At 42.4% G+C, this 15,369-nt stretch overlaps 1 protein-coding gene across 1 annotated transcript; it reads left to right on the forward strand.

The window, feature by feature from the left end:
* Nucleotides 1–2,332: 2,332 nt before the first annotated feature.
* FOXB2 (forkhead box B2) lies at nt 2,333–3,355 on the forward strand. The gene is given in 3 exon segments (XM_021530542.2): nt 2,333–2,708; nt 2,711–2,787; nt 2,879–3,355. Coding segments are annotated over 3 exon segments (930 nt in total).
* Nucleotides 3,356–15,369: the final 12,014 nt, after the last annotated feature.

Below are 15,369 nucleotides of genomic sequence, written 5' to 3' on the forward strand. Positions count from 1 at the left end.
TAGTGAGGTGAGGCAAATAATGACTTTAAGGTCCAGGACTATAAGGTAGGAGCAGGGCTTTTAAACGGTTGGGACAGGATTAAGTGGTAAAACAAGAATAAAATGTTTTTGGGGAAAATGTATAGGCACGGCAGAAAAGATGTTGAAATGCCGGGTCTCACCAAGCGGGCAATACTGGAATTAGCTTCCCAAGATTGCACGATATTAATGTTGCTGCCACCGTGCCTCCTAGTTTCTCAGAGGAAGGTGAGTGCTTTAGACAATCATCTGAAAGTTTTTCTAAAACCACGCGCTTTGTGGGGAAGCTTGGCTTGGTAGAAGTGTGGCCTTTTCCCACTTCTTTACTTTTGATTATGTTTTTCACTTGACTGACCTTGATCAGGTATAAAAACTGTTAAATACACATTACTTGAGAGTGGGTTTAAAATAAGCCTTTTCCTTCGCTACTTGAAAGAGATTATAAGCACACATTTAAAAAGCTTTTTTTCTTCCCCCACCCTTCCTCTTCACCACTTCTACCTGCAACGGCTGAATTGGAGGTAGACAAACAAGTTTGATGTCCAAACCAACTCCTCCGATGGCAGGCAGAAGTGGAGCGCCGAGGGCACCGCCGGCTGGGTTCTGCCTCAGCACTGCTGCAGCCGCCATCCCCTAGTGGTACACACCCTCGGGGGGTCTGACCCAGCGCAACAGTCTGGAAGGATGGGCTCAAAAAAAGCTCTTCCATACATAGCTTTATATATAGTATGGCTCTTTCAACCTATTTATTAATTTAGGCCGTAGAAGTCGGACTAATAATTTTTATGCTCTTATACCTCTTATAGCATCTCGCTAACTGTACTCCGAGGTGCTGATGTTGAACAGTGTTCCAGCACTAGCGGCAGCCAAGCAAGCAATCTTCCCTTTTTCTCGCTCAAATCTACAGACTACTCTCTATAATGCAGTGCGTTTGGAAGATAGATATGAATTGTCGCACTGTTCATTGATTCCTACTAATGAGCCGGTCTAAACTAACACTGGCGCTAAGTAGTCCATCTCTAAGCGTACAGATGATGCTTCGGCTGGTTCTTTACGTGTTTTCTATGAGCCGCATCGTGGTGAGTAGCAAGAATTGACAGTAACGATTTGGAGAGGAGGGCGTAGGATTTCTTGCCTCTTGGTTTTGTGCTAGTCTTTGCGTAGCTTCTTAAACATAATGATAGGAATGATAAAAAATTATTTCAAAGGGCCTGTATTTCCCTCCTGCTGCCTCGCGGGGCTAGCTCGAGGGCCGTTTCTCCAGGGTGCTTGATTCGACTTGCCATGGGGACGAGGAAACACTTCTTTATGGTTTCCATCTCCCTGTGGTTCGGTCCCCTCGGTCGGCCTTCGCGCCTACTGCTATTAGCCGGGCTGTGCGGGAGCGAGGGATCAAGAAAGAGGAGAATGGATAGTGGAGCTATGAAAAGGGTGGAGGGAAGCTGGGGTGAGAGAGGTGGGAGGAGGAAGCTTTCCTGTTCCCTGCCACTGCTTCCTGCCCTATGTAAAACGGATCTCGGTCTCATACGGAGTTTCCTCAGCCCCCTGGCTCCACCTCACCCTGATAAGGAGATGTGAGTGAGAGGCGAGTCGGGAGCCGTTTCTCGCTCCTTCTCCATGAGACGCTAAGTCCCCCAGCGGCTGTCATGTGATAGCAAGAGAGCAGAACTGCGGGGGTCTCGCCACTCGGGCACCATTACAAAACCGCGCCGGAGCGCACAAGCCCCGCCAGCAGCCGCGGCGGCCGCCGCCCCGCTCGCCTCCTCTCCCCGCTCGCCTCTGCCGCAAACTTTTAAGGGGACACCAGACTGCGCGGTGAGAGGGATGTTTTTATTTCCTTCTTTCCCGTCTCTGCAGACGTCCGAGGTAATTTCTTGCTGTCGAGCCCTTGGTGCCTGAGGAGCATCAACTCTAGCCGAGAGTGCCAGGCGGCAGGGGGGAAGCCCGGGAAATTCAGCAGCCTCCAGGAGAGAAAGGGACGCCAGCCAGCGGGGGCCAGGACCTCCTTCTGGCACGTAGCCCGAGCCTCCGCGGCCTGGGCGGCGGCTGTCTCTCCCGCAAGCTGAGGGGCAGCTAGGCAAGCGCGTCCCGCGGGGAGAGGCTGCTGAAGAAGCCGTGCCCGGAGCTCGCTGGACGGCCGCCGGGCGGTCGCTGTCGCGTGTGGCTCGGGCAGGTGGTGCCCAGGATGTAGAGGCGGCGGCGGGGCAGGGCAGTGAAGTCCCCGGATCCCAAGCCCGCTGTGCACGGCACTGAGCGGTGACTGGCCCGGAGCGGCGGGATCGTGCGGCCGCGGGAGTGCTGTGGTGGGGAGGCGATGCCCAGGCCGGGGAAGAGTTCGTACAGCGACCAGAAGCCCCCCTACTCTTACATCTCCCTGACGGCCATGGCCATCCAGCACTCGGCCGAGAAGATGCTGCCCCTGAGCGACATCTACAAGTTCATTATGGAGCGGTTCCCTTACTACCGGGAGCACACCCAGCGCTGGCAGAACTCCCTCCGCCACAACCTCTCTTTCAATGACTGCTTCATCAAGATCCCGCGGCGACCCGACCAGCCGGGTAAAGGCAGCTTCTGGGCATTGCACCCGGACTGCGGGGACATGTTTGAGAACGGCAGCTTCCTCCGTCGCCGCAAGCGCTTCAAGGTGCTGCGCCCCGAACATCACCTGCCCGGCGGCGGCGGCGGCGGGGCGGGCGGCGGCGGTCCCGGCAAGCCCCCGGCGCCTACCCCGCACATGGTGCACTACTTCCATCCGCACCCGCCACCGCCGCCCCCCCCGGGCAAGGTGCCTGGGCTGCCGGGCTCCGACGCGGCCGTGGCTGCGGCCGCGGCCGCCGCCGCGGTGGGAAGGCTGCCGCAGTTCTCGCCCTATGGGAGCAGCCAGCCCTCGGGCTTCAAGCATCCCTTCGCCATCGAAAACATCATCGGCAGAGATTACAAGGGCGTGCTTCAGGCCGGCGGGCTTCCGCTGGCCTCGGTGATGCACCACCTGGGCTACCCGGTGCCCAGCCAGCTCAGCAGCGTGGTGAGCTCCGTGTGGCCGCACGTGGGGGTGATGGACTCCGTGGCCGGCGTGCCCGTGTCCCCCGACTACGCACCCTTCGGCATGCCTGTGAAGGCGCTCTGCCACCCGCCGGCACAGACCATGCCCGCCGTCCCGGTGCCCATCAAGCCGGCGCCGGCGTTGCCCGCTGCCTCGGCCATCCCTGCTCTGACGGTCGCCGCCTCGCAGATCTGCCCCGCCGCTTCCCCGGCTGCTGCATCGCTGCTGGAACAGACTGCGAGCAACAACCCCGAGGGCAAGAGCTCCCTCCATTCCGTCCTGGTGCACTCCTAAAGAGCAGGGGCTCGGGGCGGGAGAGAAGCCCCCAGGCTCCCGGGGGAGTGGAAGGGGGGATCTAGGGCATGCTTGCAGAAACCCGATCGATCTCATGACTATACCCCTGCTGGTGTCTGTGTTTATATCGTGTACTATCAGATTATTTGAGAGCCAGGTCGCAGGTAAGATCTTCTATCGTTTAATGTCATTAGTGGCGGAGAGGCGATGTGAAAAATCACAGCCGGGGCTGAAGGGGCTGGCTCGGAGAAAAGGGCCGAGAGCGAAGTTCTCCCCGCTACCCCGCCAGCCCGAGGCACGGGTCGGCCATGCACCTTGCGCTCCCCAGCGAGCCCCTATCTCGGGGCAGTCACCCCGGAGGCCCCACGAAACCCGAGCTCCGAGAAGGAGAGGTGCTGCAGTCGGCGGGCGAATAGGGAGAGCAAAAGGATAAAACCACTGCTGAAGTCTGCTTCTCCCTCTTCCACAAGAGACACGAAACCGCCGCTCCACCATCCTGTAAATCTTACTGTGAAAGGGGTGGGCAAAGTGGTTACCTTAGACCCCGGCGAGCTGCGGGGGCCCCATGACAGGTAATGCTTGCTGCTTAAAGAGTAAACGTTAAATATTTCGATTAAGTAATTGGAATTTAAGTGACAACGGCACTGACGGGGAAGGGTTCCTTCAACTAACGATCGCTTGCGCTTCCCCTTCACCCTTTTATAATCCATCCTATAGTACCTTAGAAGGGACTGAAGTGTGACCTGGCCTCTCAGACTCTGTGTGAGTGTCTGAATTCCCTAGTTTATCATTAAAATAAAAACAGCCCGGCGGTTCGTAGATTGTGCTTTTCACATCACCTTTCACTGCTCACAGACACCACTACTCTGTACGTGTTGCTTGGCGTTTCTTCACGCAAAAACCTGCGGGGGAAGGGGGAGGGTGGAGGGTGAAAGTGGTAGGGGAAAGTGGGGGAAGAAAACAGGAAAATGGTTTAAAAGTTATTCGGGAAAAGCACTTTTCTGAAAACAACTTTCCAATAGACGAGAAGTCTTGCGGAGGTATCAGAAGTCAGAGATCAGAAGTCAGAGAGCGACGTACTGGGCTGATGATTCCCGACTGGTTTGTGAGTGATTACTGCCGTACCCTGTCTGCCCTGCTGTACACCAATGCTCATTAAAGTGAATCCGTTCATTTGCTTCTGCTGGTGTTGCTATTTAAAATATTCGCCTTTCACACTGGTTAAGAAACGTGCGCTTGTAGCGTAAGTCTTCGCAACCTCTCCCCAAACTGATTAAAGTATCCAGAAGTTTTCTTGGCGGCACGATAAGGGGAAGAAAAGGAAAGAAGTCTCTTACAGGTAAATTGCCTGTTATAGAGGCACGGCGGTCTCTGCCCGCAGCTCACTGGAGAAGAGCCGGCGTTCGGGTGTGAGAAGAGGGAACCGGCTCAGAACTCGATTCCACTGAAGACGGCAGTAGTTTTGCCAGTTTCAACTTGTGCTGGATCGCACCTTCCTTGGTTTTATCCCCTCATGCCGGCTCAACTACAGTGGCCCGAGACGCCAGGTCGCAAGTCCCCGCTCCTGGGGGACAGCCGGTCCTGTGACAGGCTGACCCTTCTTGGTGCCAGAGAAATTTGCTAGGAAAAGCAAACCTGTTTGGCCCTCAGCACCGTCTGTCCAAAATTTTTCCCCCAGACACTTTTGGGGTCTGCTCGACCACTTGAAATTTCTCTGGAACGGTTGAATTTCCGGTTTTTCCCCGTGTTCTAGGCGTGTTTGCACCTTAAGTTCAAAAATTATAGAATTCCCAGCGCCTAAAAAATACTACTGATGATGTTATGTTAATGAAACGCACATTGGTATAATGGTTTGTGAATTGGTCTGGAAAGGGAATTACGTCTAAAGTATTGTAATGAGATAAATTGAGCCCAAAGAAATTTATTTAATAAACAAATAAACAAATAAACAAAGAAAAGAAAAAAGGAAAGAAAAGAAAAAGAAAAAGAAAAAGAAAAAGAAAAAGAAAAAGAAAAAGAAAAAGAAAAAGAAAAAGAAAAAGAAAAAGAAAAAGAAAAAGAAAAAGAAAAAGAAAAAGAAAAAGAAAAAGAAAAAGAAAAAGAAAAAGAAAAAGAAAAAAAAGAAAAGAAAAGAAAAGAAAAGAGAAAAGAAAAGAGAAGAGAAGAGAAGAAAAGAAAAGAAAAGAAAAGAAAAGAAAAGAAAAGAAAAGAAAAGAAAAGAAAAGAAAAGAAAAGAAAAGAAAAGAAAAGAAAAGAAAAGAAAAGAAAAGAAAAGAAAAGAAAAAAAGAATACTTTGCATTTTCTTTACTCTGCTGTTTTCCATCTTAGGCAGAAATCAATTAGATATTCCCACTGCTAAAACGAAGTTGCTTACAAAAAAAAGCAGTCTGCCAAATAAATAATGAATAGCACTAGTTGTATATTAGCTCTATATGTATTTAAATATATTCCACTACTCTTGACATAACTACTGTGTAAGAATCCAAAATACATCTTAAGGAACCTTAAGGGTTTTCCCCTTTACATCAGGGGTTAGAGGGATAGAGAATTTGGAACGGGGGGGAGAGGTAATCCTCCTGGGTATTATTCAACAATTCTCGTCAGTTTTAAGATTCTGAATAACCTTCTCAATTTCATTGTGGTAAAACTTTTATTTGGTGTGAGGAGGCCTGTCTGGGTGCCGTGGCGAGGTGTAAGCAGGAGGCTCCCGCTGCCTTTTGCACCCGGGCAGTCGGGGCAGGTGCATCGAAAACAGAGCAAGGGCGCCCGGCGCAGGGGGCTCTCATGGTGGGGGAAACATCTGATGGGAGGCGAGACAGGCCTGAGGGCCAGGCCCTCACCCATCACCAGAGGGACATGCCGGGACAGCGGCGTACACGGGGATTTGTGGGGTACCCAGAGAACTGCGGGTACCCCACAATCTGCACACATGGTGCTGTGTAAAGCAGGTTTTGCCCACCACAGGGGCTTTGGCGAGCAGGGAGTTTTGGCCAAGGGCCACTCACCCAAATGGCTTGGGTGACTCCCAGTGCAGTGGCCTAACTTTGTATGAACTAAAGATGGGGATATTTTCTGTAGCTTGTACAGTGAAAATTTTAGAGGGTTAGAATCTGCTGATTCCAGATTATCAGAGGGGGAGGGAAAATTAACTATTCAAATAATATTTTCTAACTAATTTAGATGTCTGGTTTTCCTTATTCTTAAGTACTTCATCTCTAAATGTATCCTCTGCAAAGTTACATAAATTTGTACCAACAACCAATAATCCCAATACATAAATAAACTCAATTCCAATGTTGCTTAGAATCAGATGATAGTACAAAAAGTAGAGAAATAAAACACTATCCTTTCTTGCAAGCTGAAAAGCAAGTATAAACTGGTGAAGGGTAAGATTTTTCACTTGAAAAATAAAATAGAGCCTTTGACAGCCTTTTTTGCCTAGATTTTATCTGTCTGCTATACCAGCACCCCTCATGCAGAAACAACTTGTCTTCAGATTAAAGTACACACGTTTGGCACAGAAAGGCAGACACTTTACTGAGTGGGTGCATACTGGGTGTTTGTAAGCAGAAGAAACAGATGCAGGAGGACAAGCAAGTTTAATCTTCATATTGTCAGACTGCCAGAGGTAGAAAAGTAAATTTACTACTAGAAGAATGGAGGCCTAGTAAAAGGCATTAATTGTACCTCAGTATGCTTCTGGTTTATTGTGGCTAACTAATATAGTGATTGCTATTTCTAACCATGGGAAACTATTCCCAACCAAGGTGTTGCTTTATGTACTTTAAGTCCATAGGGCAAACAAATCAAGCAAGAAAAGCAAATACAGTAAGACTCTTAAAATTAATGTGGCTTATGGTCTAAACATAATAGCAGCGTTTAAGTAGATATGTTCTGATCTCAGTGATACCTACTACACTTTGACAACCAGAGTTATAATTGAAATTCTGGACTCATTGATCCAATTCTGAAGTCTCTCTGAACAAAAATTGATACGGAAAATCTGCTTGGAACTTTGCTGCTGCTGCTTGTGGTAACAGATTTCTCTCTTTATTACAAGACTTTATTTTAAATCATTATCTTATCCTTTAAGGCTGATTTAAGATAGAGCCTTCCCTGTAAGTGCTGAAAATATGTAATAATTTCAGATTTGAAAAGTAAAATTTCATCTCAGTTTCAGGAGTTTTGCCAAATATATTATTAGATTAACCATCTTTAGTTAGACAAACCAGGTTTAATTTTAGACATCTAATGATAAAGACAAAAAATTACAGCCTACAGGCCTCTATTCTGGACATATGTAAGTATGTAAGTGTTTAAAGAATCACTGATCCTACCTCTTTGCTTATACAATGTGATCACTGGCATAGCCCATGAAGAAAAGCCTAATAGAGCACTCTTCTCAGAACCCTGGAAGGAAACGAGCTCAAGACTATTTCAACTCAAAAGGATTTAGATTCACATCTGTGCATCAAAAAAGTTCAGCTGCAAAACAGCACATAGAAGAACTTATGTCATACAGCAGCAACAAATGTAAGGCTCATGAAGTGTCAGATGAGACACAGGGCCTTGGTGTGTCTCTGCAAAGGCAGAGTCCAAGTGCTGCTGGAGAAAACAAATTATGGGCGGAAAGAGGGAAGTAAGGATAGGAATAAATGGCAAATTTTCAAATCAGACTGCCAAAGGGAAAGGTGTCAGGTGTCCCAGGAATTCATAATTGTGGTATGCAAAAGGTGACTTACAGTCAGGAAAGTGACAAATATTTGCCATTATTAAGTAATTTAGACTAACAAAAAAGAATGGTCAAGAAATTGGGAGTTGCTGAAAGACATCTGCACTGGGTTACAAGATAATAAAATGGAAAGTGAAATTAATTATTGACATATGCAAACTGCTATGCATGGGGAAAATAGTTCTGGTTTTATATACATAACAATAGGTCCTAAAGTTTGGATTTTTATGAAGCTATGATAGATAGTACTAAGAAAATGTTGGTTTATCAGTCATTAGCTGTGAAAACAGAAAAAATATTGGCAAAAGAACAGAGACCACAACAGAAAATACCATGTCCTTCTTTAAATCTAAAGGAAACTGGAATGCATCAGGGACACCTTTGAGTTCCTCACACCTGAAATATATCTGAGGTACCTTAAAATTGTCAGGATATAGAAGGAATCAGAGGCAATGATCAAAGGTACATCTTCTGCACATGTAGCAATCCAATAGTCAAAGACTTTTCAGCATGGAAAGCATGGATATATATACATATTTACAGAATTGTCAGAGACCTGGAGAAGGTGCAGAGGCATACTTGCTCATTCTTTCTCTTAATACCAGAACTGTGAATCTTCAGAAGGATTCAAAACAAACAGAAAGATGGGATACTTCACACAGCACACATTGAATTAATTGTTGCAGGATGTTCAGAGTGTTAAAGTTTTACATGCATTTTAAGAACAAGTGGAAAATCACTGACAATTGATCCATAAAAACTCACTATCTCTTGCTCAGATTTGCTATGCTAATAATATATTTCAGAATGTATTGGGACATACTTTTCCTGTCTTACTCTTTCTAAAGCATTCATTAATTGTTAACTGTTGGAGCCAGTTTACTGGGATAGATGAATATCTGGGGTTGCCTATGACAATTGTTCTTCAGTAGAGAGGGGATCAGAATTCGTGACTTTCACTTGTAGGTAAGGGTCTAGAATGAAAGCAATTCTTTAATGCTATTTCAGTGTACAATATATTAAAGGCTATATGTTCTATATGAATAATATTTTAAATGGTTCAGGAATGTACAAATTAGTCATTTCAAGGACAGTGTTGCATTGATTGGAATAATTTGTTTATTTTCTGGTGAAATCAATTTAAACAACTAAAAATTTTCTGCATGAGAGACTTAGCCCCTTTTTTATATTATGCCAGGATAATTGATATAGTAGGCTACATATAGGTACAAATGTAAATGCTCTCTAAGATGGAGAAGCAACTCAGACATCTGTATCCTGGTAATGCAATAGTGGTGAGTCTATGCCATGCATGTCTGAAGCATCAATAGTGTTGCAGGCATTAGCAGAAGTGTCAGTGCTTTATTTTTGTCTCTATCTCCTTGTTTAGTTACAGGACCAGTGAAAAGAAGCAGCTTTTTGAAGAAGGAAATAAACAAGTTCTGACAATGGTAAAATAGCTCTAGTACTGAGTTTCATGGAGTCTAAAAGATAAGTTTGACTGCATTTGACATCCAGAATATCCTACAATAACTTGTAATATTTCTCTAGACTTCACATGGATGCTTAATCTACACTGGGAGATGTAGTCATTTCCAATGAGATACAAAAATCTGTTTTCAGGGAAAAGACATGGGAGAAAGCTGTAAGTTCACAATGCATGGCCTGCTTTTATTATGTATTGCTTATTAAAATAATTATTGAATAATAGATATGAATGGCCCAATGATGACTGATAATGCCCCAATTTTTTATGCTAGGGTTATATTAAAGCAGTCATTTGGAAAAGTGAGAACAAATCAATATTCCTTATCAACTAATCATGCCTCTTACTGTCAAAATTGAGGTTTTCAGTAGAACACCAGTGAGTACATAATTAGGCAAAGAGGTCTTCCACAAATAAGGGATGTTATTTATTTATCAGTCTTCAATTTACCAAAAAACAGAATTTTAATTTTACTGTACAACAAGCTCCCAGTGGGTACGGTTTTCCTTTGACGATGGTTGAAATAATTTGAAGTTCAATCAATTATTAATTATGGATAGAAGTGCATAGAGAAAGAAGGAAAAATGTATTTTCATGTATTGCTTACACCATAGAACTGCCACTGGAAAATGATAGTTTGCTGAAAAAATATGTGAGAAACTTTTTAGTGTAATTGTAGTAGCCATTTGTGCTTTATGAACCTGTTGTTTTATGTGGAATGTGTGATTTGGATTTATCCTCTCCTAAATCTTGAAATGAGGGCATTTTTAATCCCTGTGTGGTCTTTTGACTGTGTCTGGTATGAATTTGTACCATAACAGATTAGTAAACATGCAAATTACTGTGATACTTCATATGTTTAATAAAATATATGGTTGCAACTGGTAGGTGCTTGCATCTTTATAAACTGATTATTACTGATTGACCATTGAAAGCTTTCCTGGTATACACATTAAAAATATGCAATGTAATGTGCAACATTTCTAGCTGATTATTACTGTTACACAAATTTTTAAGTTGAATGGGATTGTTGGCATCAGACCTAGAAAGAGAATCAACTCATTGCTTCCCCAAGTATTTGTGATAAAGAAAAAAACATAAAAGGATGAATATGATATATCTCCAAAGTTAAGTTACACCAATTATTGGTTACAGAAAACTCATTGAATATGCAGGAATATGAATGAAGGTCAAGAAAAAATCTGAAGTTTTAATAGATTCATAATACCTTTAGCATGCATACAATGCTCTTATTGTCCCCTCCATTTCTTCCTTACTTGCACAGTACTTTTTAAATTTACTGCTTTATTTATTTACTGCTCTGAGTTTTCTTAATTTCATATTGTAATCCCAGAATCTTAATTCTTTATTGTAAGACCAAACTCAGAATTCTCTGAGTTTGACAGTGAATTTCTCTTAAGTTCTCCTGGAATATGAAATTCCCTATTTCTTGTGATATTGTATGATTTTATGTCATTTTTTCTCTGAAGCTATATAATTTTTTCAGGGTGAAAATTTTTTATGGGTAAGTTAAGTCTGCTCTCAATAGATTCAATTTTCCTAATGTGCCTGAGAAACACCAAACCTATACATTTCTCCCAAGCAGAAATCAGAAAACTGTTAAATTCAACCACGTTCCTCTAATTTGCTGAAAATTCAAATTGCCTCACTGATTAGATGGCCATGAAAAAGAGTGACACCACACTAATGGCACTGATTCGTTGTCATCAGAGGTATCTTGAGTGTCCCAGCAGTTTTCTGGAACTCTCAAAAGTAGTAAGTGGGCATTCTTTAAAATTCATGACAAGAGAAGGCAGAAAGGCATTTGTCACTACTGGCTGTTAAGGGCATAACTTATGGTAACATTTTTGCAAAGATGGTAGCTGCAAGACTCCACTGAGATCTCACTCTGTTCTTCTGAGGGAAGTTTCCTCTTTGGAACAACACTCTGATCTTTTTCATTGTAATGTCAACAATCCCTGCCTTGGGCTTATTGTGTGCCTTTTTAATTCAGAGCACTATAGCATAATTTTCTGTTGCACAATTAATTTAAGAAAAACAAAATCTCTGGCACTTTTGCATAACTTAAGAAGGAAATGTTAAAGTCAAGAAAGCTGTACCAGCACAGGCTGAAGTAAATCAAGGCTGTCATACAGGTGAGAGCATCCTAATTGCCTATATGATATGTTTTTTATCAGTGTTAACAAAAATACTACAAGGTCAGTAAAGATAATTTTCTTTAAATGGATCCTTTAAGTATCTCTTTTTCTTTCCTTACATATTTTTTTTCCCAACAATCCCGTCACAAGAAAACCATCAGATTTGAAATGCAAAAAAACTACACTGAGACTCTAAGGCAAGAATATTGAACATCTTTATAGAAAGTTCCAAAGATTGACAATGCTTCATGAAATGTAGTACTTCAATCTCAAAATTTTGGAAAGTCATTTAGGAATAATACTTAGAGATGACATATTAAAGGAATTAGAATTGGGCATGAATTGGCTTATTAGTGGAGAAAGATTCACAAACAGTACAGAAATAAACTCTGGTCTCTCAAAGGATGACAAGTGTGTTCAATGACTTCATCAAAATTAAAAAGAGCACACTGAAGAGAACTTACAAAATTGATCTTTGTGCTGCTGAAGACATTTTAACTTTTCAAGTTTCTTTGATTTTAGAATTTCTCATTAAATATTTAATAAGGACATTGACATCCAGGTGATAATTCTCCCAGTAGCCACAGAAGACTAAGAGAAAGGGTTGATTAATGCAGTTTCCATTCACATCTTTGGTAGATATAAGGAAGGATTCAATTAATTTGATCCAGTATGGCCAAGACATTCAGAGACTGCTCTATAGATAACAGAACTTGTTAGTACTGTTGTTATGTGTACATGAACTCGCCTTTCTGGCTCACCAGCCCAAACAATGAAAACACTGTAGTATCTTAGTGAAAAGCACCATCATAACAAAGTAACAAGTAAACAAACAAACAAACAAACCCCCTCAAAACCAAAACAAACTAAAACCCCCCAAACAAACAAAAAATGTTACATGTTAATTTCTGGGGAACTTGCAAATCAGATGGGAAATAAAGTACATTTTTTTTTCAGACTAGACCCTCAGAGCATCAAGGAGTCCAGTCAAGATTGAGCTGGATATTTTTCATGCTAGATAGAGCTGTAGGATATAAAAAGGCACTATTTACATATTTTACAGAGAACATAATGAAAACCTAACTTTGCTTAGATACCTGGTAGCACAGACAGAGACTGTATCTAAACCTCACAAATAGTGGTTCAAGCTCCACCTTCTCTCTCATGGGAAGAACCTTTTGATACTTTTCTCCTAATTCAATTCCCAGAAATGGATGAATGTAAATAACTAAAGGCTTATGAAATGCATCATTATGTTCATAAAACTCTGCTGTAGGTGCTGGTACCTGTCATACTTTGAAGAAAGCAATGATAAAATCCACTTGCATTCTCAAGCAAATAAACTTTGGTTACCAGCACTGACTCAGAGACAGTCTGAATTCAGACATATTTCCTCTTTCCTTTGAGTTTTATCTGAGCCAGATATTTTCATTTTCTTACTGAGCTAAGCTAGCTAATCAGGTCTTCTCATCCCTTTGAGCTCTGTAGTTTCTAATTAGCAATATCCCATTTCCAAGTGCTATGGAGCTTTGGTTCCTTGGAAGAACTGCCTCATTCCACCTTGAGGTCCTGATGCTTGCAGATGGCAGTGCCCAGCCCCAGATATGGATACATGGATAGATGTCAGGTTTTTGTTGCTTTGAACTTAACCCATTTAGGCAGCTGCTGTCAGCTCTAGAATGGACACCACCCAGTTCTTCATGGCTATGCAGCTATTTATTCTCAATTTTTCTGCTTACCAAATGTTTCTTGATGCCATATATAGCAGTGATAAAAACCAGGAAAATGGGGAGGATGAAAGTTTCATGGAAGAAATAAAGGACGCAAAGAGCTTGTAAAATATTCTATCAGGCCCTCATTCTAAGCATTTCCATTAATTGCTTTGTCATCAAAATGCTTAGGGGGACCCTAATGATCTCAAAGGATTCAGCTGGACCACCCAGAGCAACAAATGGACAAAGAAGCCACAAGGACCTCTTGTAGGATTAAACTTACTCCCATTCTAACATCTTGGAAAATATTCTATGAGGGTTCTTCCCACCATCACCAAATAGTGAAAACCTTTCTTTGTACTCATCCAATGACTTTAGTGCCACTGTCCTGCCTGAAAGACAGACCGGAAGAAAATATTTGCCTCTAAGACTGACTTGACAGAAGTGTTATGTCATAGCAGTATTACCATTGGAAACACATCTTAAAGGTTTCTGTATTCTTGTGAAATGTAATTAATATGCTACCTGCCTATAGAATTAGCATTTCTATAGAAACATAAGGGAAATAAAAAGTAGTAACATAATAGATACATTATTTTAAAGTTATGGTCAATAAACCATGAGAAATCTTCCCCCAGCAGTGGAGTAGAATTGAATACAACAAAACCATTGTGAGTTATCTGAGCTGGAATTGAGGCTGTGGTGAATATGAGGCATATGGTCTGTTACTTATTTTTCATCTGTTTTTTTGCATCTGATTGTCCATAGTTATGAACTAAAAACCTGCTGTGTACCTCTTCTGTTAATAAATATGTGTAAAAAGATGAACATGCAGTGCAAAAAGATGACCACATGGCAAGGTCATAGACTGAACAAAAGGCAAACACTTTCATTAGCACCTGATGTCCATTAAATTTTACAGCAATCAGCTTGCATTTTAACCTGAACAGTTGCACTTGCTTTGGCCTTCTGAGATTATCCAAGACCATGATAGTTATAAGAGCACTGTTATAAGAGCAAGTACTTTTAATGATGTGTTTTGGAGATGCTCACATTAAAACAAAAGTCTTCTTTATGAAGCACTGAAACTGTACTTTTTAATGAGGTGAAACTCTCAATTTATCTCAATTTTTAGAGACTGCAGAGAAGATAATTTCACTGCATGAGAAAATATTCAAATGTAAGAAGAACCCCTCACAGAGAGGGAAAAGTTTTAAAGTATAAAAAGGCCACAATTTTGCCCTACGTCATAAATCCTTCTGTAATCCATTGGTAGAGTGTGAGCTGTATCAGAAATGGAGTGTTACATGCAGAGACACACAGCATATGTTCACAGTGTACTCTTAGATGAACGTGTGTTTTAGTACTCCCTTTTCAATTCCTCATATATCATGAAGATGATTTCTCTATAAGTGCGTGAAACAGGTTAAATTCTCATTAGAGACCAATCCAGCCACATGAATAATAGCATTCTTAAATTAAAAGGTAGACTTAACAAACTAATTGACAGGACAAAGCTTTTAAAGCCTACATAAAATCTCTTAGCACATTTAGGAAGATTATGGTTTAATGTACAACTCTTTGGCTTTTCTGACATATCTTCAGTGCCTGCCGAAACCTTCCCCCCTCCTGCACCTGGACTGGAGCTCATTGTGCTTTAAGGAGGGTTATTTTGGCTTGAAGAGAAGAGGACTTTCATGACTTCAAACATGGACATTAGATCAAGTTTTTATCTTCTCACATAATCCTGTCTTTGATGTCACCAGGCTGAGGCCTCTCAGAATAGAAAGAGAAAGCTGTGAAAAGAGGCCCATTTAATTTATACATTTAAGTGATGCTGTTCTAATTCACCAGACTAGCATTTTCATTGTTTTCTGCTTTGCATCCTAAAGGCAGGCTTACACCAGGCAATTATGAATGGCTC

Source organism: Lonchura striata, chromosome Z (genome assembly GCF_046129695.1).
Source record: "Lonchura striata isolate bLonStr1 chromosome Z, bLonStr1.mat, whole genome shotgun sequence".
Taxonomy (NCBI): domain Eukaryota; kingdom Metazoa; phylum Chordata; class Aves; order Passeriformes; family Estrildidae; genus Lonchura; species Lonchura striata.